This window comes from Misgurnus anguillicaudatus, chromosome 8 (assembly GCF_027580225.2).
Source record: "Misgurnus anguillicaudatus chromosome 8, ASM2758022v2, whole genome shotgun sequence".
Classification (NCBI taxonomy): Eukaryota; Metazoa; Chordata; class Actinopteri; order Cypriniformes; family Cobitidae; genus Misgurnus; species Misgurnus anguillicaudatus.
The window spans coordinates 32,970,030-32,993,889 of NC_073344.2; the positions used below are offsets into that span (position 1 = coordinate 32,970,030).

Below are 23,860 nucleotides of genomic sequence, written 5' to 3' on the forward strand. Positions count from 1 at the left end.
ATCCTTTCTATTTGTACATCGAGACTCACAACTTCTACTGTCACCTCAGGAGGGTCATATACAATCGTGATTTAAACTCTGTAGCTCATTTAAACGGATTACAATTTACAGTATATAATCCACATTACAGTATATACGTCAAACCATTTAGAAGTCATAAAACCAAGACTTTATTTTTACTGAGAGATCAATACAGGACGGGTGGAGCTTCTAAAGCAAAGTTCTGTAATGCACTGACCACACACTCACACAGCCAGAGTGGACCACAGAACTTTCCCTGAGGAGCCATGCATTTGTGTAAATATGTAATGCAAATGTGCGTGTTGACCTGTACTGGTATGCAACTATGCCAACGAATGTTTCATCGAGCATAAGTTTAAAAAATGTACTCCCATCTGTTTGGGCTCGCTCTGCTGTGCTTGCAGTTGCCCTGCTTGTGCTGGTAGCCCCCTCTGGACCAATCAGATCACAGGGTTCCTGGGAAGTAAAACACATGCTGGAATTTATGTCCACTCTCTAGAATTAGCTGACGTGTCTCAATGAATTAACAATTGCTATCTTTTACGATAAAACAAACTACACTATCTGAAATTATGGTTTACTTTTAAGCAACAGCAAAGGTCTATTTGGGCATGATGAGCCAAGAAAGTACATGGAAAAAGTTTTTAGATATACAGTGTTACATACAATTATAGTAAATTAATGTGAAACTAGTGGGGTTTTTTTCAAAGCAAAATTGTCTTACAATGATTTTACTGGCCCATTTGAATTAGCAAAGAAAATAACCTTTTATTTTACCAAAACACCATGTCCAGATTATTGCACAGGTTTTCTTCACGAGACAGGCTCAAAGGATCCCTCACATATTGTAAACCTGGCATCCCTTTACTAAAGCAATACGGTATTATTTAGCGTGCAACGTTCTCCTGCGATTAATGCATCACCCCCCAAAAATACAAACTAGGTCCAGAAGTCCCTACTGAAAGTTTAAAAGTGTACAGTAGTGCTGAATCACTTACCTCAGGGCTCGACCGGTGCCTGTCCTGTCCGTGTCTCCAAACAGAATGTGTGTATCGCCGGACCCCCTCTTTCAGGCGCTTAGGAATGTCGACGTGGAGCTGCCAAACGTGAACGTGTAGGGCACTCATGAACGCGCTCGTTGGAGAGACTTCTCATTTCTTTTCACTGAGCTCGTACCCCTGGCATAGGTAAAGAGGGCACGGCGCTCCTCACAGTTACCTGTCACATTTCGTGGCGTGTTGAAAGCTACAGGGAGAAATTCTGAAAAGACATGCAATGATTGAACAAAAGCTGTATTTAAAAATATAAAGTATGGTTTGTAAAATGTATTTAATGGGTGTTTAATTTTGAGAGCAACTGACCTAAACACGTTCCTTTTATCCTTTTTAAGAGTTGTAATTTAATTTATTTAAATATATATACATTTAGTTTTTAAGAAAATGTCTGCTTTGTTAAAGAACAAAGTCATTTAAAGTTTCAAGGCTCCAAACCTGTTATTTTTCAATAAACGTAATTATTGATGTGATTCAAAGACTGTGTTTTATTATGTGAGAAGACGACTTATGAAGTAATGTCAAAGGCGTGTCTGCTTCGACGCCATTACTGTGATTGGCTTAAGCTGCGGTAGGTGGGTCACGTCTAATTTTGTGTTGCATTGTGTGATTGGCTGCTTCTAACAGTGGGTGGGTCATGCGTGGCTTTTGTTATCTGTTTACTGATTGGTTTATGGCTGTAGTAGGCGGGTATTGTCTGTATCAGTGATTGTCACACTTGTGTGTAGTCAAATATCACGAAACAACCATTACTATCACCATTCTAACATCAACTACGCGACATGGAAGACCCTTCTGTCAAGTTTCCAAACGAGCCGGTAAGTCTTCAAAATACATTGTGTGCATTTAGTGTAGCGACAGAAATATAAACATGCATCTATTGTCAAGTATTTATTTTCTTATTAATAAACATTATGTAATAATAATGTAATACTAATATAAAGTTTTATTAGTTCATCACTGTATACATTCTTAGAACGGATGTATTAAAAACAACACACTAAATGCGTTGTCCCAGAATATCATTTTGTGCTAATTTTAATACAAATTGTGTTTTTTTTTTAACAGAAATTGAACACAAAATGGGTTAAATAGCATTACATCATAAACATAAAGAAATCATATTATGATAAAAACTGAACCCAGCATTCATGTAAACTTATATATGATTACAGTATCTCTCCATAATTTGTACTTTGAAGGGTCTTCCATGTACTTCCATTTGAAATTGATGGAAATCTAAATTTCCTATGACTGTATTGTTATGTTGCTGTTACTTAAAAATTAAAACTCAGTGGGCTACAAGAAATGTGGTTATACTATGATAAATGCTTTGGTAAATACCACATTTTGTATAGATAGATAGATAGATAGATAGATAGATAGATAGATAGATAGATAGATAGATAGATATTAGTCAAAACAAAAATTATTCAGACACCAGATATAATTGTTTTTACTAGTGGGTGCAGGACAAAATAGTTAATTGAGAATAGCAAAAAAACTTAAAGTAAAATTTATAAAAATTTGGCACCCAAAATTATTCAAACACTTTGAGTCGTTGACCTAACCATGTAATTGATAATGCAACCTTTTTTACACCACAGCCTGAACAAAATTAAGCAGTGTTTGGTAATTGGTTGACCTAAATTGGTATTATCTAATTGTGTACTTACATTTAAAAGCTGACAGCTAATCAACCTGTAATGTATTTGTGAAAGAGTCAAACAGAAATATCAAATAGTTTAACTCTAAGTTGTTGTCATGCTTAACTAAACTATAGTGATAAAATAAACCGTGATAATGTGAGAAATTTTAAAGGTGTTTGAATACATTTTATAATATATGTAATCAAAGTGTACATCAATGGGAAAAGCCAATAAAATGTTGTCTGGAGCATCATGGGTTAATGTCATCTGCCTGGTTAAATAAACATTTTAACCTGTGCCAGACACACCCACTTCATGTTTTCGGGAGGGGAAACTAAGGCCATGAGAAGGGTTCAGATCAGTTGTCCTTTATACACACAAGGCTCTATCTCTCTGTCTACACTTTCACACAATTGCATCACCGCACTCACCGCCCAGCTGTAGGTGTGTACGTTCACCTTTTACCCAACTCACCTTTATACCTTTTTTGGTCCCAGTCTTTCTTGTTCTGGCTTTTATCCTCTATTATCTGATGGTTTGTTTTCTGTATGTTGGTGAACAAGACAAATTACTTAAATGCATTCATGGTGTCCCATGTGATCAGGAGCATTTGTTTACTCGTGTGACTCGAACGAGAGGGCAACGAGTTCAAGGTCATTGTGGCTGCATTTGAAAATGCTTTGTGTTCTGCATGGTTGCAAGTTTTGTTTTTTGCCCCGCCACATTTAATATTTACCTATTCTTAGAGCGCACATGTAATGTACTCTTATTCCCAGAGTGCCATTCACTTTTGTGTCTCTATAAACCACACTTGTAATAAACATTTTTGATAGTGGGCTTGTTAAATTTGAAATGGCATGTTACACATTAAGATTTTAAACTACAGTTAACAATAATAGGACATCTGTTGTTCCTTACTGTGTGACAGTTTAAAGGAAAACTCCACTATTTTTCAATATTTTATTTTGTGCCACCATACTTACTCGTGCAACTACAGTCTTTAAATAGGGAAAACATGGAAGTGTTTGGTGCCTTCTAAATTCATTCCTGTTTGGATCCTAAGGAATGAATGGGGCTAGGCTAAATGCTAACACATTCACGATACGCTGTACAAAGATGAAGTGCACACATTGGAAACAGATAGAGATGTATTAATTTGTCTAATTTGAGGTAAGAACATAAAATATTGGAACATGGTGGTGTTTTCCTTTAAGTTTTCAAACTTGTTTTTTTTTCAAATTATTTTCCATATGTGAGTGCAGCCTTTAGAATTGTCACATCCATAATGTTGTTTTTTCCTCATTAACGCACACATTAAAATTAAAATAAATATTATTTCTTCTTTAAAAAGCCATCCCCTCTCCATTTGTTCGCTATAAATGCTTCTGGTTTGTGCATTTTAATTCACAAGATTCCTACAAAGTGTCATCTACCAAAAACGTGTCCTTTTTGTCACATCCATACGCATATTTTGCTTATCTGAAAACAGAGTATTTAAAGATTTTTTTTGATGTCTGAAATCTGTCATCAGGGACTACTTGTTTAAAAAGTTTAGACTGAATTAAAATCATCCAGATTTAGAAAACCCATGTTTTGCTATCCAGGATCAGGTAAATCATCTCACTTTTGCCCCGGTTTTTTAAAGTAAAATTGGAATGGATCACCCTGATCCAGATACACACTTTTTCAGATTAGCAAATCTGGATTACTAGTGTGTTCTAAAAGGGATCACATGTTAAGGTTGACTAGCTATGTAAAAAAACAGCAGGTAGTTTGCTCAGTATGGGTTCACCAAAGTGTTTTTACTTGAGAAAATAAAACAACACAACTTTCCCTTTTTTATTTCTATTCAACATTCAGTCTGTTTTTCGGACCTACAAAAAAAACATACAAATACACAAACAAATTGAAAATGCATGCAAGTCAAAAAGAGGCTAAATGTCTGGTAGTTGTAGAGATGCCAGTTAAAACTACTTTTAAATGTTTGGTTAAATATTTTTGTTATGACTGCTATATGAGGGATTTATATGGACTTTTTTCCTCCTTTTTGACTGGAAGATTTAAATGTGTTATATTTTTGAATACTTTATCATAATAATGATTGAAAGAATCAAGAGCAAAATTTCAACAAAAAATGATACATTTATAAATATTACATGGTAGAAATGTTTTATGATAGACTAACTGTAGGTTTATAAGTTTTATTATAGTTTTTTTTAATGTTTTATTACATTTTTGTTTTTGAAATCCACCCATCTGCTGAATAATCCTACTTTTTGGGATCAAACAAATCCCAATCTTACTAAAATGTTTTGAATAACAAAGTGACAATTTGATCCAGATTTAAATTTAGATTTAATTTTGAATCCAAATTTAGGATACATTTTATTGTTTTGAACAACCCATTTTGAAATTTTTGATCTTATCCCATATAGGCAAAATCCAAATGGATTACTTTTGAACAACTGGCCCCAGAGGTTTTGGAAAATATAAACAGATGGTTCAGTATCTTGGTAATAAATACATTATCTGAGAAGTTACATTATAATTTTTAACTGAAAACGCCGAAATTTTGTGTGCATGTTATAAAATATAAACTTAAAAAATGCAACATGAAGTTAAAACATAAGAATTTGTAATAAAAAAAAAACAAGTTGAACTGTTTAAATTAAGATAAAGTAACAAAAAATATATGTTGATTTGATATAATATTTTACAGTGTATGATAGAACTACTAACTAATATATTGTTGTCTTTTCAATTTTATATGGAATTGTCAACTTAACTAAACTAAACTTTATTGGGTGGTTTCCTGCACAGGGATTAGTTTAAACCAGGACTAGGCCTTAGTTAAATTAGGATATTTAAGTAATTTTATAAGCACAATTTATAAATAAACATAACTTGTGTGCATTTTGAGGCAAAACAAAGTGTACTGATGTATTTTAAGATATGTCTGAGCAAGTTGTTTTCGATCAAGACAACAATAATATTTAAGTTAGTCTGGGAGTAGGTAAAGCCCTGAGGGACGGTTTCCCAAACGATTAGTATTGTCCTAGACTAAAATAAATGTAAGAGCTGTCCAAACTGAAAACTTGCACTGACATATCTTAAAATACATAAGTACACTTTGTTTTGACTTAAAATGCACACACGTAATGTTTTTAGTAAGGCATGTTTGTTAAAACTACTTATATTTCCTAATTAAACTAAGTCCTAGTCCTGTTTTAAAATAATCTCTGTCCGTGAAACCAACCCTATGGGGAGGTTTCTCAGACAGGGCTTATCCTAGTCATATATTAAAATGCACGTTTGAGCTGCATTAATTTAAAAACATCTTGCCCTGACTAGTTTTAACATTAAAGGAATAGTCCATTTTCTTAAAAGAAAAATCCAGATAATTTACTCACCACCATGTCATCCAAAATGTTGATGTCTTTCTTTGTTCAGTCCAGAAGAAATTATGTTGTTTGAGGAAAACATTGCAGGATTTTTCTCATTTTAATGGACTTTAATGGACACCAACACTTAACACTTAGACGAAAAGTTGTGGTTTAAAAGTGCATTTTTTTTTCTTGTCAAAAATGACAATCGTTTTGCTAGATAAGACCCTTATGCCTCGTTTGGGATCGTTTATAGTCCTTTGAAACTCCGTTGAAAAAACTGTTACGTGTTGAGTTAAGTATTAAGTGTTGGTGTCCATTTAAGTCCATTAAATTGAGAAAAATCCTGCAATGTTTTCCTCAAAACACATATTTTCTTCTCGACTAAACAAAGACATCAACATTTTGGATGACATGGTGGTGAGTAAATTATCTGGATTTTTCTTTTAAGAAAATGGACTATTCCATTAAGGGATGGTTTCCCGGACAGGAATTAGCTTAATCCAGGACTAGGCCTTAGTTTAATTAGGAAATATAACTAGTTTTAACAAACATCCCTTACTAAAAACATAACTTCTGTGCATTTTGAGGCAAAACAAAGGGCACTGATGTATTTTAAGATATGTCAGTGCAAGTTGTTTTCAGTTTGCACAGCTCTTACATTTATTTTAGTCTAGGACTAGTCTTATCCCTGTTCTGGAAACCGCCCCATACTGTATCAGTGACATTGTTTTGTCTTAAGATGCACACCTGTGGTGTAAATTGTAAGGTATGTTTGTAAAAACGTCCGCCCATAAGGAGTGGTTTCCTGGACAGGGTTTTGATTAATCCAGGACTTGGCCTTAGTTGACATTTAAGTAGTTTTTACAAACAAACCTTACAAAAAAACTATACTTTTGTGCATCTTGAGACAAAGACAAACAATGGCACTGATATATATTAAGATATGTTAGTACAAGAAGATGGTTTAAAAATTAAGGCAGCTCAGATATGCATTTTAGTCTGGGACTAGGATAAACCCAGTCTGGGAACTGCCCCAATGGAAAGGTTTCCCGGACAGGGTTTAGATTAATCCAAGACTAGGCCTTAGTTATTTTAGGACATTTAAGTAGTTTTTACAAACATACCTTACAAAAAAACATTACTGGGGTGCATCTTGAGACAAAGCCATGGCACGGATATACTCAAAAAAATATATTTTTGCACCTTGTCTAATGAACTTAAATGAAATAAGTTAATAGAACACAATTTTTTATTTTTTTTGTCTCAACCTATTTTTATAATGTTCAATCTGCTTAAATTAAAAAAAAATTTGTTTTAATCAATTTTATATTGGGACCACATTAATGATTTGTGTTGCTATTACTGGGCCGTGAATCTGTATCTGTATTTCCCAGTATGCTTTGCATGCAACTGCCTTTGGAGAGTAATTTTTTTAATTAAGTGTTATTTTATGCATTTTTAGGTAAAGAGAAAGACTTTATAGTGTTTAATGTTGGTTTATCTTATTTATTTAGAAGAGTTTGTGTTATATTTTTACAAATTGTTTGGTTACCATTGTGCAGAAGAGTGGTGCTCGTGGTTAAGTTGTGGATGTGATGTACGTACTTCTTTAACTGTGTTAATGCCTGTTTGAAGATCAATCTCTTCTCACATGTTCATTCAATGTGTCATTAGCATGTTAACATGTGCTTATGCTAATTAGTATTATATAGAAACTGATAATTGGTTTAACTAGACTTTTTTGCTTGAATGAACTTGTTTTGTCTTTGTTGAACAGACCAGAATTAATTGTGTGGAAAGGTTTTCCTTAACTGAATTAAGTTTATTGAACAAGATATTTTATGACCAATGACAATATATTTATTAAGTTGGTGCAACAAAAGATTATTTATTTAAATTAACTTATTCTATTATTGTTGTACAAGCCAAAACTAATTTCGTGGAAAAGTTTCCTTAATTCAATTATGTTGAATGAACAAAGTAACAATTTTTTTGAGTATGTGAGTGCAGGCAGTTTCAGTTAAGACAGCTCAAACAAGCTTTTTAGTTTGGACTAGACTTAAGCCCTGTTCAGGAAACTTTATGGGGTGGTTTCCCAGACAAGGATTAGCTTAAACCTGGACTAAGCCTTAGTTAAGTAAGGAAATATATTTAGTTTTAACAAACATGCCTTAATAAAAACATTACTTGTGTGCAATTTGAAGCAAAACAAAGGGCAGTAATGCATTTTAAGATATGTCAGTGCAAGTTGTTTTCAGTTTGGACAGCTCTTACATTTATTTTAGTCTAAAACTACTCTAATCCCTGTCCGGGAAGCCAAGCCACCCCTCTATAAATTAAACTCACCTTTAAATAAACGAAACTAGAATATAGAATATAATAATCTGAGTTGAAAATTAAACTGAACATTTATTTATCTACATCCACATATGTTGATGTCATCAATGTTTACTTTTACCTAAAAAAGCAAAGCAGAACCACAGTAAAGTATTTTATCGGCTTGGTGTTGTATATCATTACAGATAAGCTTCCTCAGTGGCAACCCAACCTCTGAACACACAAACAATCTGAACTCATAAATACTCCAAGTTTGATTTCAAGAGTGATTTCGTTTAACTGAATTGTACCTAATGTTTGCCTTTGTGTATGTGTTCTGATATAAATTTTAACATTAAGTAAAGTAGGGGTTTAAAGGGGTAGGAGTACATAAGTTTTACTTTTTCCTACTCCCTTTTGTACATGTAAATTGAGTTGTTTTATATCTTTGTTACTGGAAAAAAAAAAATTGTAATTGCATGCATTTACATGTTCAAAATAAAAATAAATAAATAAATAAAAAAGTAAATAAGGGGAAATACATTCAGGCAACCTGATAGTATTAAAGTTTTAATACAACCCCACTCTCAGAAAAAGTTCAATAGTTGTCAATTTTTGTTACTGGGATAAGACCATTTAAAAAAGTCCTAATTTGATACAGATACAGTATGTACACTACTGCACTACTCGCTGTACCAGCGTGCATCGTAGAGGCACCAATATTTAACATTTTGGGTACAACCTGTACTTTTTGAAAAGGTACCGCCCCAGTGACAACTTTTGTACCTTTTTTTATGAGTGTACTTGTTAATAATGAAATCTGATGTGCTCTGTTGAATGAGCATTTTAAAGGTGGCACTTGTAAGAAAACGCCTGCCAAGAAAATGAATGTAAATGCAAAGGTTTGGCATGCCAAAGACATGACTGATGAGAGTGCGCAGTAGGTTTATGCAAACATGTACTTATAGTAATATGAGTACATGTCAGCAAAGATCATTAACATGGTAAATGATCCGTTTACATACATTATGTCTCTCTGTTTAGGATTTGGTTGAGATTTTATGGAGGCAGGATATTGATTTGGGGGTGGAGCGTGAGATCTTTGATGGATGTCTACGGCAGAGGACGGAGGAGGCGAGGAGAGCGAGGGAGAGGGAGCAGGAGAGAGAGCTGGAGAGGATTATGCAGAGGTTACAGAAACTAGACAAGGAGACTGGAGAGTTTTTGCCAAGTCCTTCATCAGTGAACTCCCAGGTAAAAATTTCATCAGGTTCTGTAGCCTACCGACACAAAACGTTCTTTAAAATAATAAGGGCTTCAGTGATACATCCCAATATAACATGCATTTTTGCTACAAATTCAAGCTTAATGTTGTAATGACTTTTAGGAAGAGTTAAATACTTAAAGTAAAGATTGAGTTCTCAAAAATCAATTTAAGGATTATTCAGTCTGTATGACACCAATACAAAACCTTACATTACATTAAAGGCATAGCAAAATCTCTACCAGTTAAACATTAATACTTCCCAGCCCCAGAACTCCCAGTACTGTACTGTAAGGTACTGTACACATACAGTACCTTAAAATGATCCAAAAATATAATTTCTGTCCTTACTTATTCACCCTTATGTTGTTCAAAACCTGTATGACTTTCTATTTTCTGTGAAACACAAAAGAAGATATTTTGAGAAATGTCCCTGTTTTGTGTCCAAACAATGGAAGTCAGTGAGTTTTTCAAAATGTCTTCTTTTGTCTTCTGCAGAAAGTAAGTCATACTGGTTTTGAATGACATAAGAGTACATAAACGATGAACAAATTTTCTTTTAAAACTCCCACGCATTCATTAATGTGAAGTGTTGACTATGAAGTTATTTATATTATTATATTTCAGGCCATGCCCTTCTCAGCGACATTACCTTCTACAGTGTCTACCCAGCATTCACCCATTACCCAGAATCCCCTGCTGTCTGCCCTGCTGTTCTCTAAATCTCAGAAAGCTTCTTTTGGAGAGCAGGCTGAACTGCCATCAGTGCCAGATTTACAGGTACTTACACAAACACGGTGCAGATAGACGCACACGGGCACGTCTCAACTGGCATTTGGATTTTGGAGTGAATTTTCTTCCTTGGCAACTCCACACTTAAAAAAGTAGGATGAAGTTAAAATATAATAGCAGAACTTAATTGCAATAGGTTCGATTCTATTCTACATGTATAGCCCAATGCTACCGAATCTGAGAATCAAATCCAATATATTTAAAGGGGTCATGACTCATTTTATTTTTTTAAATTACATTTTTTTGGCCATTTTTGCCTTTAGTTAATAGTGAGTTGAGGAGATGACACGAAAGCACAGGGAGGGGTATGGTATCGGCAAATGACCATGAGCCGGGAATGGCGTAATAGCACTTTTGGGAGTACTTCGACTCGGCGCAGTAACACCCTCCCTCTCCCATTATGAGAGTGAGAAGGGGAGCGGACTTTTCAGGCGAGTCGTACGAAGTAAGTGCTATTACGCCATAAAATATAGTTCCTCTTTTAAATCCGCTTAGAAAAGCGCTACGTTTTATTTTGTACCACCAAACTTGCTCGTATAACTACTCGTCTTAAATAGGAAAAACGTTGATGTGTTTGGTCACTTCTAACTTTATCTCTGAGTGGTACCATTGAATGAATGGGGCTAAGCTAAATGCTATCGAAGCGTCGCAGCGCGCTCCAGCGCTTACGTGCACGCACACAGATGATAGAGGGATGTATCAACAATTCTTAGTTAAGGTAATAACATATTTTAATATTGAAAATGAGTAGACTATTCCTTTAAGAGCATTCGGGCTGGCTCGGTGTCCCGCCTACTTCTATGATTGACAGCCTACATGCTGCAGCTACTATACAGTTTTACTACAAATACAGCTTCTCAAATGGTTTTTTAAGCACATTGTGTGTTTATTTATGTCACAGAGACTCACAGGCATAACAATTAAAGTTTTAACCGCTAAAGGAAGCATATAAATTACTCACTAGCGAATGTTTTTACTCTTTTAAAACATAGAATTGCACCCTAATCCACGTCACTAATAAAGCCATTTTTATTCAGGTTTTTTTTGGGAATGATCACATTAATGTTTTTATTATTGATAAGGAGGAAATTTTACACTATACTCTCAAAACAGTTGCTGGGTTATTTTCAACCAAGTATTGGGTCAAAAATGGACGAACCGAGCTGTTGGGTTAAATTAGCCCAAAAAATGTTTTGATTTGACCCAACAATGGGTTAAAACAACCCAGCATAAATTAAATTATAACCCAACGGACTGGGCTTGTCCCTTTCTGAATCAAAGCTGGGTTGAAAATAACCCAACATTTTTAGAGTGTATAAAACCTGCAGGATTATTAATGAAACCAAGACCTGTCAATAGATCAAGGCAACATTGAGAAGTCATAAAGCCACCTTTTTTAACCACCTTTTATGTGGTTAAAAGTTAATGTGAATGACAGATGCCAACAGTGTTAGCATCTGTCATTCACATTAACTTTTAACAACTTAAAACCACTGGATATGCAATGAAACATATGGTTTATTTATTTTATAAATTCAGTATTTATTTTATTATATTTAATATTTTTTATTATTTTTTTTATTTTATTATATAATATTTTTATTTTATTTCATATATTATATATTTTATATATTATATATTTTATTTTATTTTATTGTAGTTTAGTATAGGCAAAGCAAACACAGAAATCACAACATTACAAAACTCCACAAACATAAGATATATACTTTTACAAAACATTTACAACTACTTAACAAAAAGATTATATTTGGCAACATTAGTGAATGCATCAGCTAACACGTACTAACAATGAGCAAAATATATTTTCATAATTTATTCTTTTATTTATTCTTTGTGTATTAACTTATATTAACAAATTCAAACATATTGTAAAGTTTTACCAAATGTGTATTTTAATTTTCAAAAATGATTTATTGAAACCTGCTGTGAGATTGGAAGCAATTATAACATAAGTCGTGAAATAAGAATTATAAAAAAGTAAGATTTCATTACAGTTTCTGGTTGACCTATCACCAGATCAGTACAACAGTAAACATTAGTAAAACGAGATCAATTAGTACCCTAAAACTATTAATAAGTAATGATATTAGTTTGAGGCGTGTACTTATCTGAGATACCAAAGGTTTAAAGTTCTGTAAGCAGTTTTTTTTATGGAATAGCATGCAGATAATGTCTTTACTACAGTACCTGGCTTATATCGCTGAAATTGTCCTCAAATGTCAGACCTGTCAACGCTCTTAATGTCACATCTGTTGTCACTACTGTTTAGACAATGCCGTTGATGCATTTTCTACTGTAGCTGTCAATCATTTTGAGCTTTCAGCTTCCACTTCTTACAAAACCTTTAATCGCTTTTATCTGCCAATTGTTTTACAAAGACACTTAAAAACATTTTTCCTTATGTCAATTTAACTCTTTAACTGTCCATGTTGATCACTGTTTGTTAGTTAATCCTGATATTACATTTATAGTGTGTTATAATGTTTCTTATACCATATATTGTCAGTAAAATGGTCCAAAAAGTGCCCCCCGAGCTTTTACTGGGGCGGTACCTTTTCAAAAAGTACACCTTTGCATATAAGGAGTTCACATCTGTACCTCAACTGTACATATTGGTACCAAATACAGCGGGGAAAATAAGTAATTGACACATTAGCATTTTTATCAGTAAGGGGGACTTCTAAGTGGGCTATTGACAAAAAAATTTCCACCAGATGTAGCCATCAAGCCAAATATTGAATTCATACAAAGAAATCAGAACATCCAAATACACAAGCCGAGTCACAATAAAGTGAAATGACACAGGGAAATAAGCATTGAACACATGTAGAGAACAAGGTGCAAAATGGCATAGAAAGCCAGATGATCACCTGAAATCTGTCAAGTATTGAGAGAGAAACCCTGCCCCCTATCAGTACTAATTTTTATCAACTGCTTTAGTCCTAATTGATGGCCTATAAAGGCTTCTCATTACCCAGGAGACACACAGGAAAGACTTCATGATGGGTAAAAGCAAAGAACTCTCTCAAGATCTTCGTAATTTTATCGTTGAAACACATTTTAATGGGAATGGTTATAGGCAGATTTCCAGAATGCTGAATGTTCCTGTGAGCACTGTGGGGGCCATTATCCGGAAATGGAAAGAGCATCACAAAGTTCATAAAAGAGGCCCAAGGAACCTTCAAGATTTAAAGACCATTTGTGTGGAAGAAAGGGCCAGGATCACTGCTGAGCAATGCAGACGACTGGTCTCTCCATACAAGAGGCGTCTAGAAGCTGTAATCACCAACAAAGGCTTTTCTACAAACTAAAGTGTGTTCTATGCTTATTCCCTGTGTTATTTCACTTTATTTATTATGACTCAACTTGTGTACTTGAATGTTCTGATTTCTTTGTGTGGATTAAACGTTTGGCTTGATGGCTACATCTGGTATATCTGTATAATGGCACATATTTGGTGCTTTTTAAAGGGTATTGCCCCAGTGACAGCTATATGGACCATTTTTACGGACAGTGTATGGCAGATAGATTAGTAATAGAGAAGAGTTACTTTTGTCTGTTACTGTAGCTGTATAATAACAATTCACAATTTTTTTATTTCTCTGTTAGTATTATTTGGATCTCTTGGAGTCTGAGAGCCCGGATTCGCCCTTAGAGGATATAATGGAAATCTGCAACCACAACCTGTCACATAAGGAGAACTCAGTGTGTGATCTTAGTGAACTAACACAGACAATTTCTGACTCTCTTGAGGTTGTTCAGCCTTTGTTATGCACGCCCTGTAATCCAGTCCTGGAGGCATGCATACCAGCGCTCTCAGGTGATTCTGTATATTCACCCATAAATACAAATTTTACCTCCAGTACATCTGAAAACCTCAATCAGACGTGTTTGACTGAATGCCAGCTAAACTCAAACCAGTCAACCCTTAGTGAATTTACAACCACATTCACCATTAATACCACAGAGTCAGGTGGTTCACCTGAATGGAGCACCACACATGTTGACAGCCGTGTCTTGATTGGAGGCTTCGACGACTCTACGTCTGCTGGGTCTGTGGATCTGGACACATCTTTCTACGCCACAGACACCATTAGTAGCCAATCAGAAGATGAGGAGTTAAAAAGCGTCCAATCAAATTATACTGATCTGCTGCCTTTATCACTGGACTTAGAGTTTGAAGAAGCGCTATACGAAACTGTTACGTGTACAAAACACCAAACGCAAAATAAATCGACCAAAAAAGAACCTAACTACAAAACTACAAGAGGAAGCCGGCGTGTTTCCCGAGACGAACAGCGGGCACGAGCGTTAGGTTTGCCGCTCACGGTGCGTGACATCATCGGCCTGCCCGTGGAAGCATTTAATGAAGCCGTCAACTCTAGCAAGCTCAGCAACGCCCAACTTACCCTCATAAGAGACATTCGAAGGCGCGGCAAAAACAAGATGGCCGCCCAGAGCTGTCGCAAACGAAAGTTGGATGGTCTCGTCGACCTTGAAGAAGAGGTCGAAGCTTTGAAGATGAAGAAGGATCAAGGTGAAGAAGAACAAGAGAGGAACATCAAAGATCTTCGAGATACGAAAGAAAAGCTTAGGAAACTCTACGACGAGGTGTTCAGCCAGCTTAGAAATGAAGACGGAAACCCCTACGACCCCAAAAAATACAAACTGCAACTTAGCACAGATGGAGCGGTTTACCTACTGCCACGTAACATAGCTAACAGGAAAAATACATTGACCGAGAACTAACCTGTTGCTGTGTGTAACCTAAATCATTACGATTTGCAGGGCCCTGGATGAAATTGGACTTTCAAGTCCTGATTCCCAATGAGTGGGCTATTCTATATAGAACATTAGTGGACCCACTCACTACAAGGGTCAGGATAACATTCCCAGTTTTTCTCCCATAAAGCAGTCTGACTGTACAGTATGTACAGCAAACCTTACAAACTAAAACAAACACTGTCAGATGTATACACATTTCAAGTGCATACTAGGCGGTTTCCAGGACAGGGTTTAGATTAATCCAGGACTAGGCCTTAGACATTCAAGTAGTTTTTACAAACCTTACAAAAAAAAACAGTACTGGTGTGCATATTGAGACAAAATATGTGTTTAGATGTGTCAGTACAAGGTGTTTTTAAATTAAGGCAGCTCAAACATGCATTTCAGTCTGGGACTAGATTTAATCCCTGTCTGGGAAACCGCCCCATACTGTATAAACTGAACATTAGTACCCAATATTAATATGTTGCAATCTCAATGTCTACATTTAAATTACATAAACTTTTTTGTGTTGTACATCTATTATTTTTACCAAAGAGCATATGTTTTGAAAAATAAATGAATATTTTATGCGTATTTGTTTTATTCTTATTAATATGCGTGTTTAATTAATAAAGTCTTTAGAATCTAATACTCTGTCATGCAACATTCAAAATCAGTATCAGACCAACGTATATGTTCAGTATTTCGACAACAATAAATACCTTTTAGGTGTGCTTTTACTGCCCCCTTTTGGAGAAAATAGGACAATCATTTCATGTCAAAAGTCAATGGAGATCTGGTTGACACTAATATGTAAACTGCTAGATCTATAACTATTGTAAATTCAACTCAAAGTTAGAAAGAGTGCACAAAGCCCAGCAGCATGTTAAAGGCGGGGTGCACGATCTCTGAAAGCCAATGTTGACATTATAAATCACCAAATCAAACACGGCCCTAGCCCAATAGAATCTGGACCTTCTTTTTATAAACTCGCCCCGCACATACGCAACCCAGGCAAAGATGTTGGTTTGTAGACACGCCCCTTACTGCTGATTGGCTACAAGTGTGTTTTGGTACTCGGGTCGACTCACTTTTCCAAAGCGTTTCTCAAAAATCGTGCACCCCGCCTTTAACATGCTGCTGGGCTTTGTGCACTCTTTCTAACTTTGAGTTGAATTTACAATAGTTATAGATCTAGCAGTTAGCAGTTAGCCCTCATTCCATTTTCCGAACCCCCCCACAAAAACTGTCATAGCCAAACTAAAATAGATACAGTTTATAAAGTCTTTGCACTAAAAGCATAAGTTTGGTCTCATTTGAAAGCAGACACTTGGAAGTTTATTAAGAGGTGAACATTAGTTACTTTCATAATGAAAAAAGTTGTTATAGAGAGCTTAAATTATTCTTTTTTATAAACTCCACCAAACATGTATGAAATATTGTTATGAAAATCTAAATGAAATTGGCCTTGGAGCAATCTAGAAATGCTCTGCAGTTAAAGCCACAGGTCTGACCATGTTCTGTTTTAAATCTGAAGATGATACCTCTAAAACTCTGTATTTTATGAAATGTTTTTTAGACCCATGTCATGTAAATTTATTTAGAGAAAACAGCAAAAATGCTAAGCTAATGTTTGTTTATTTATATCTCACAACATCCTTTCAGTTTATTGTCCTATTGCTCCGGGTTTTAAACAGACTCATTAAATAAGCATCCGGATGAGTCATTAACAACTTTTAATCCGGGATATGGCTGTCTAAATGTTTATTTTATTATTATAAACAATATAATAATTGCTCATAATTTCTATTTAGTGTTTTATTTCCTCCTTTTGTCTCAATTCACTTTCTTTTTATTAAAGTCCTTTCTTACAAAAAGAAACTTACCTTAAAGAAGCTTTACCAGTCAAAATTATTCCTAGAAACACATATCTCATATCTCCAGACAGCAGATGTTTATAGAACAGCTAGTACGTTAGCTTAGCATACCATCAAAACACTACAAATAAAAGCATTTATAATAAAACTCACATTATAACATCAAAAGTCGAGTGCTTAAACAATCATGCGTGATCTGATGTGGCTTTGGATCATAAAATAAGACCGAAAATAAACAATTTTATGTTATTTATGCTGTTAGCTTAGCATAGCATTATAATATACAGTACTGTTATAAAAATAATAGACATAGCGTTAAAAATACAGACAAACCATATATAATCTTAATCGTGTTTATTGTCTCCATGGTTTTAAAACATCAAAACATCTTTATTTGCATGTTATTATAAAAACAGCGATCGCTCGTTGCAGGTCACTGTTCAAGTTCACGTCTGACTGACAGCTGCTGCTGAGCTGACTCTGACGTCTTATTCTTTCTATGAAAGTTTATGAAAGAGTTTCAGACTTTAGCGCCCTCCGGCTTCACGTATGAATGAAACAAACTGAGTGTGAATGCTTACAGGACTCCAGCTTGCTCATATCGCCATGTTTTGAATAAAAATGGGTGAAATATTACCCCCACTGCAGAAATTTGAAGTAAATATATAAAATTGAAGTAATATTTCTCCAAATATGCATACTTTGAATTAAAAGCCCCGATAGATGTTGTTTTATCGAGTGCTTTCATGACGATCACGGAGGAGTATTTTTATCAATGAGTGCGGCTGAGGGTTATATTTCAAATTAAAGGTATGTACCGTTTTTCATTTTCATAACGCCTGACAAAAATGAAAAAATTACTGTTACTAGGATTCTCAGATTAAAATAAAGGTCAAAAACTAAATCTTAAATCAAAACACTTTTTAATGATGTATAGTTGTTTAATGTAAGTACATTTAAACTAACAGTAATTTAAATTATGTAAATAAATAGCTCTTCAGTACATCCACGTCCTTGCGCAGGTTATCAAGTTTTAAACACAAAAATACGCACGAAAAAATTTACGACGGGCCATTGAATTATAAGAAATTCCCAAGGTGGGAATGCGGCACGACGCGAAGCAAATAATTCAAAGGACCGGAGTCAATTCTTCCGCGTATACCCTGGTTACCACAAACATTGCTCTGGTGCCTATTTTTAAGACATTTGACAAGTTAGGTGTGCGGTTTACAGAAAAATAATCAACACCCATAGAACATTTCTCAGCCAATCAGAATGCAGCATTCAACAGACCCGTGGTATAACTTAAATGAATGCACATCCTTATAAACAACAATGAAACGGAGGACTTCTGACTTGATATTTATTATATTTTATAGGCACTTCACATTTACCGCTTAAATCGCACAGTGGAAAAGAGTTTACATCAACTTAAATCTTACACACAAATCTAAATGTGTTGTTCTGGCAGGCAAATTCCCTTTTTATGGCATTCTGACCAGGCATTTTTGGAACAATTTAAATATTAACAAACTTCTATTTAATTCCCACTTCTCCCTCCCGTTGATCTAGACAAACTCTTACATACTAGCAATACCATATCTATACCTTCTATACAGAGCTGTACGATGAGCTGTCAATCATTTTGGTGTGAAGGGAGTAGCATCTGTCAAAGGGGCGGTGTTTAGGGGAGCGAGCCTTTGGAATAGCGTGATGACCCGGATTGGCTATCCCTGTCGTGTTCTTTAAAGTAAGTCTGTTCAATACGGTGGCAGAAAGATAATAGGTTGGTGTAGGCTTTAACCTTCTCTGCTAGCTCATCGTTGGTAAGCTGTGTGGTAAGTATGGTGAAGAGATGACCAAACACCAGAGCGTCCAGTTCAGTCGGCCTGCCACGGTTACAATGCAATGATTAGCATAATGGAGCTGTGTTATAATTTATGGTTTTGTTTATGTCAACAACACTTACTGTTTGTTAAAAAAGTAGGGCTGAGTTCCCAGTCGCTGTGACAAAGCCTGACAACACTGACTTACATCTTCATATACCTGGACAAAGAAAACATTATGTAGTTACTTTGTATATATTAAAGGAAAAAAGACTAGTGGATTCCACTTTTCTACTCCATGGGAAAATACCTGCTGCAGGCTTTTTCCGGCCCATCCAATTGCGTTCATCTTTCTCCGCACCTCCCACTGCTTCTGATAGGCCAGAATGTGATTGAGGGGCCATGAGTATGGACTACTGTATCGGGGCCTGGAGATCTGAACACATGCACATCTATCATTAAATATGTAACATGACCATATCCAACTTTATAGATGTAAAGTCCCCCTGTAATTGATACTTTTATCACTTAAAACTCATCGTTGAGCAACAGATGTAAAAGTTTTTCCTGTGACAGTAATTTCTTTATGCTTTAAAACAACTTGAATGTAACTACACCCTTGCCTTATTTAGTTTACGCTGATTTTTGAATATGCAAATTAGACCCGCCTCTACTCAATCACGCAGCTCGGACCATAGATACAAATATGTGAATTAGTCGCCGCCTCCACACTTTCGACCACCTCAGACCATAGACATATACGTAAATAGATGCTACATTCGACAGTTTCAGATACACAGTTGCTAAGTGATGATGTGATTGGTTACATGTTTGTGCCAGCAAAAACCGAAGTGATTTCAAACTGCAGTTTTGAGACTATCTTTGGAAAACTCCCAATTTATGTAAGAAATATTCAGCAATGGTATTAAAAAATGAATTTGCACATGGTTTGTCTGAAAGGGGTGGTTCAATGGTATTTCATGCATTGTGACTTATTAACACAGTTATAGAGTTGTTTCTTCATGCTAAAAGTAGGTAAAGTGTGAAAAAAGCAGTTGGGCGTGTTACAGAGTATTTCTGTGCCGAACACACTTCGCCAGGGTTCATACAAGTTTCGGAAAGTTTTTTTTCTGATTACGCGTCCAGCTGACGTTTCAGGGGTTTCTATACAAATCACTTATTTTTATGGGCACCTCCCCAGGAAAACCACGCCCACCCCGTCAATCAGCGGGAGACGCTAGAACTTGCAAACAACATATCACGCGACAGCTTTGTTCAAAACTCAACAATGGCACGAAAGAAGTAGTGTGTTTTTGGATGAAAGGATAAGAAAGTCGGCCCTATGAAAACAATGGATATAGTTTATAATACGGGGTAGCAGCGGAGTTTTGCGTCTGTTTGATGCGCTGGATTTCATTGAAAAATCCCAACCGGGTCATGAGTTGCATGCGGTAAGTAAGACTTCTGTCTTATGTTGGAAATAGGCGCGTGCATATTATATAAATGACACAAACATGTAGTGAATCATAAGTTAAACAGTGTTGTATAGTGTTGCATGACTCATACTCGCTCCTCCCACGGTAGTAAATCCTACATTTTTTCGTACGTTATCGGAAAGAATCGGTAAAGCTAATCTTTCTTTTATAAATCTGATTCAACTAAAGACTCTTCGGAGATATAAAGGATGTAATACTACTCTATATGGAGTACACTATAGGTACTCTAGATTAACATCAGAAATGCAGAAACAGCGTGTGTTATGTGAGCTCTAAAGCATATAAGAAACACCACATAGACATATAAACAACAATAAAAACTTGATTTTTACTACAGGAGGACTTTAAGATTTAATATATTGTCTTTGCTAAAAGTTAATAGTAGATTACGTGTGGACATCCTCATACAAGAAAATACAAACCTCTGCAGCAGTAAAATCATCGCACCACTGGATATACAGCTAGAAATAGACAAAACAAAGACACGTCATTTGTCATAGTTTATATGACATAACATATTAGTGAAAACCCAGCAAAAGTCATGTTTTTACATGCTTTACTGTTTTCTACATCAAATCATCCTACATAATGTAAAAATATAACCTTGATATCTTTATATTATATTGACTGAGTAGGATCATGTCAAAGATTTAAATCAAGGAGTAAAATCAAACTGTTGTACCCCTAATCTCAAAATTTGATTATGAGAATTAGCCTGGAATTTAAAGATAGGGTCACATACATGTACAAATATGAAAGTATATACTGTACAATGAGAACAAAAATAACATATTTATTACATCTATATGATTATTATTTTTGGTAATTTATAAATGAGATCAGACTTTTGTTCAATGCATGTCTATACCTCCGCAGTCAATAGCATGTTATTGACCAGCTCCATGTAAGCTTTCATCTCTGCCCTCTGGACATCATCTAACCCATCACTCAGGGAATGACCCTATGAATAATGTCAACAGTCAGAAATCATAGCATTCATTTATTCATATACTGTGCATAAGGTAAGCGTGATATACCTTTGCCTTTGCAAACTGCACAGTCGGCCCCAATTCTGACACAACCTGATTCCCGACATGGATGAAAGGAACCTTACCTACAAAAAAACACCTCTATTAAAAAATAAACTGATAAGAATAAATAAATCTTAACCGTAACACATGAAACAAAAATATTAGGAAAAGGTTTGTTTATTCACCTGATGGTGACATGTATTCAGCATTGGATCGGCAGCACACCTGTACTGGCAGACCACACATCCTCAGGAACGTCTACAAAATTAGGGTTAGACTTCATTAAACCCAAAATAAACAACTCATACATATTTAAAACAAAATTATTTGAATTTCAAGTCTTTATTGTGTGACATCTTGCAATATGTGCAAGTCTATAGTATGTCTGAGTTGTGTTATATGATGGCATGACATTTCACCTGCACTGCCAGGGAGGATGCCGAATCTGATAGCAGGATTTGATCCTCTGAAAAACAACACAGGAGAAGACATTAACAAGTGTTCAATTGATTTTCTTGGGTGGTTGTAAAAAAATGTAATCTGGGTGAAATACCCTTAAGAGGTTGATACAAAGCAGCATTTTCAGGCCATGGCTCTGCAGCTGGAAAATAGATAAAAGATTGGGGATAAACTACACAGATGTAACACAACGTCATACACATGTCTGTGTTAACTTATACAAGTGCGCTTTACATTAACAAATACTTAATGACAGGGAACTGTGTAATTTAACGTTAGCTCAAGAGCTTTGCTTGGGTTCGATTCTCAGGCAAGCGTCTTCCTTATCTCTGACCCTGACAATAAAAATGCAATTTGTAGTGCGTGATATTTAATATAACACATGAAAAAAATCACGACTTACAGTTGTAATGTGTCAAACTGATATGCCGACAAAATGATAAAACCATGAAGATATACTGATGATTTATATCCTGCCTCCCAACACCAGTCACATACACTTTATTGCGCACAAATGTGAACATTACCTGCAATTTGAGAGACGAACGCCTCTGCAGCAAGAGACATGACAGTACTGAAAAAGCTGAGCTTAATAAAAACCACTGACGGTTTAATAAAACCGAAACCGCATTAATTCGCAACACAAGGGCAAAGCGAGCTCCTGTCCCACCTCAGTGACGTCACGCGGAAGTTTTTCCTGCTTTCTAACCAATCACGATCTCTCACTTCCGGTCGCGTAATATGAAAACAAATCGATCTTTTAAAATATTTTTTTTACAATATTTAGCATTATTCTGTACATCTTTACTCGCGTTTTGCTCGTGTATTTAGTTTTTACAATAATTTTCATTTGATTTATTATCACGTGATAATATATTGTAGTTTTATACTAGACGGGCAGGTGTCTGCATGAGCCTGCCCTGTGTGCGCTGGCTCATCTGGGCGCGGGCCAGCAGCGGGAGCGCGCCCTTTATCATGCGCTGCATCTCAATTGTTTCTTCTTTATATGATGCTAGTCTATTAATACATGCTTGTTAAAATCACTACTTAAATGAGTGTTTCTAAATAGGTCTATATAAATACCTATGTGTGTATTTTAAGTGTGTGTGTACTTATCACGTTTTGGGGACCAATTGTCCCCAAAAAGGTAGGAATACCAGTATTTTTTGACCCAGTGGGGACATTTTGATGTCCCCATGAGGAAACAGGCTTATAAATCAAACAGAATGATGTTTTTTAAAATGTTAAGTAGCAGATAGTTTTCTGTGATGGTTGGGTTTAGGGTTTGGGTTAGGGGAAGGGAATAGAATAGCCTATATATAGTTTGTACAATATAAAAACCATTACGTCTATGGAATGTACCCACAAAACATGGGAACCAGTGTGTGTGTGTGTGTGTGTGTGTGTGTGTGTGTGTGTGTGTGTGTGTGTGTGTGTGTGTGTGTGTGTGTGTGTGTGTGTGTGTGTGTGTGTGTGTGTGTGTGTGTGTGTGTGTGTGTGTGTGTGTGTGTGTGTGTGTGTGTGTGTGTGTGTGTGTGTGTGTGTGTGTGTTAATTAAGTCACAAGTATTAGCTTTTTACATAATTTCTAAATGCGAATATTAATATTATTAATATTCATTATATTCATGATATAATGTACGATATTAGCTAGGGGCCTACTTTAATATAATGATATAGCATATTATAATATTGTCAAAGATGAATGAACAATCAGCACGAATAATTGCAGTACACGATTGCATACATACACTTAAAAAATAAAAGATCACATTTTGTACTTAGTTTTATTAAAGCTCGGTATGCATTTTGTCACAAATATTTTAAACAGCATTTCAGTTCATCATTACACGGGACAGATTCCTTTGTGGTGCAGTACTTTATTCAAGGTACGAGCAGAGGTT

General features: G+C 35.5%; 2 protein-coding genes across 2 annotated transcripts; one reads left to right on the plus strand and one right to left on the minus strand.

Moving 5' to 3' along the window:
- Positions 1-1,761: 1,761 nt before the first annotated feature.
- Positions 1,762-15,910, plus strand: nfe2l2b (nfe2 like bZIP transcription factor 2b). Its single transcript, XM_055213860.2, has 4 exons — positions 1,762-1,891; positions 9,469-9,678; positions 10,316-10,468; positions 14,111-15,910. Exons 1-4 carry the CDS (start codon positions 1,856-1,858, stop codon positions 15,248-15,250), a joined length of 1,539 nt encoding a protein of 512 aa, XP_055069835.2. The 5' UTR covers positions 1,762-1,855; the 3' UTR covers positions 15,251-15,910.
- A 2,581-nt stretch (positions 15,911-18,491) lies between these two features.
- Positions 18,492-22,659, minus strand: mtx2 (metaxin 2). Its single transcript, XM_055213861.2, has 10 exons — positions 22,485-22,659; positions 22,052-22,099; positions 21,918-21,964; positions 21,684-21,756; positions 21,505-21,581; positions 21,336-21,428; positions 20,890-20,928; positions 19,282-19,407; positions 19,115-19,191; positions 18,492-19,034 (listed from the first exon to the last, which is right to left on the minus strand). Exons 1-10 carry the CDS (start codon positions 22,522-22,524, stop codon positions 18,830-18,832), a joined length of 825 nt encoding a protein of 274 aa, XP_055069836.1. The 5' UTR covers positions 22,525-22,659; the 3' UTR covers positions 18,492-18,829.
- Between the last annotated feature and the right edge of the window lie 1,201 nt (positions 22,660-23,860).

Excerpts from the sequence above, each read along its gene's own strand:
- nfe2l2b (XM_055213860.2), top strand. The coding sequence starts at position 1,856 with ATGGAAGACCCTTCTGTCAAGTTTCCAAACGAGCCG. Across the intron at positions 1,892-9,468 it reads TCAAGTTTCCAAACGAGCCG|GATTTGGTTGAGATTTTATG; the intron begins GTAAGTCTTCAA and ends CTCTCTGTTTAG. Across the intron at positions 9,679-10,315 it reads CTTCATCAGTGAACTCCCAG|GCCATGCCCTTCTCAGCGAC; the intron begins GTAAAAATTTCA and ends ATTATATTTCAG.
- mtx2 (XM_055213861.2), bottom strand. The coding sequence starts at position 22,524 with ATGTCTCTTGCTGCAGAGGCGTTCGTCTCTCAAATTGCAG. Across the intron at positions 22,100-22,484 it reads GTTCGTCTCTCAAATTGCAG|CTGCAGAGCCATGGCCTGAA; the intron begins GTAATGTTCACA and ends TCTATTTTCCAG. Across the intron at positions 19,408-20,889 it reads ATGATTTTACTGCTGCAGAG|ATCTCCAGGCCCCGATACAG; the intron begins GTTTGTATTTTC and ends GCATGTGTTCAG.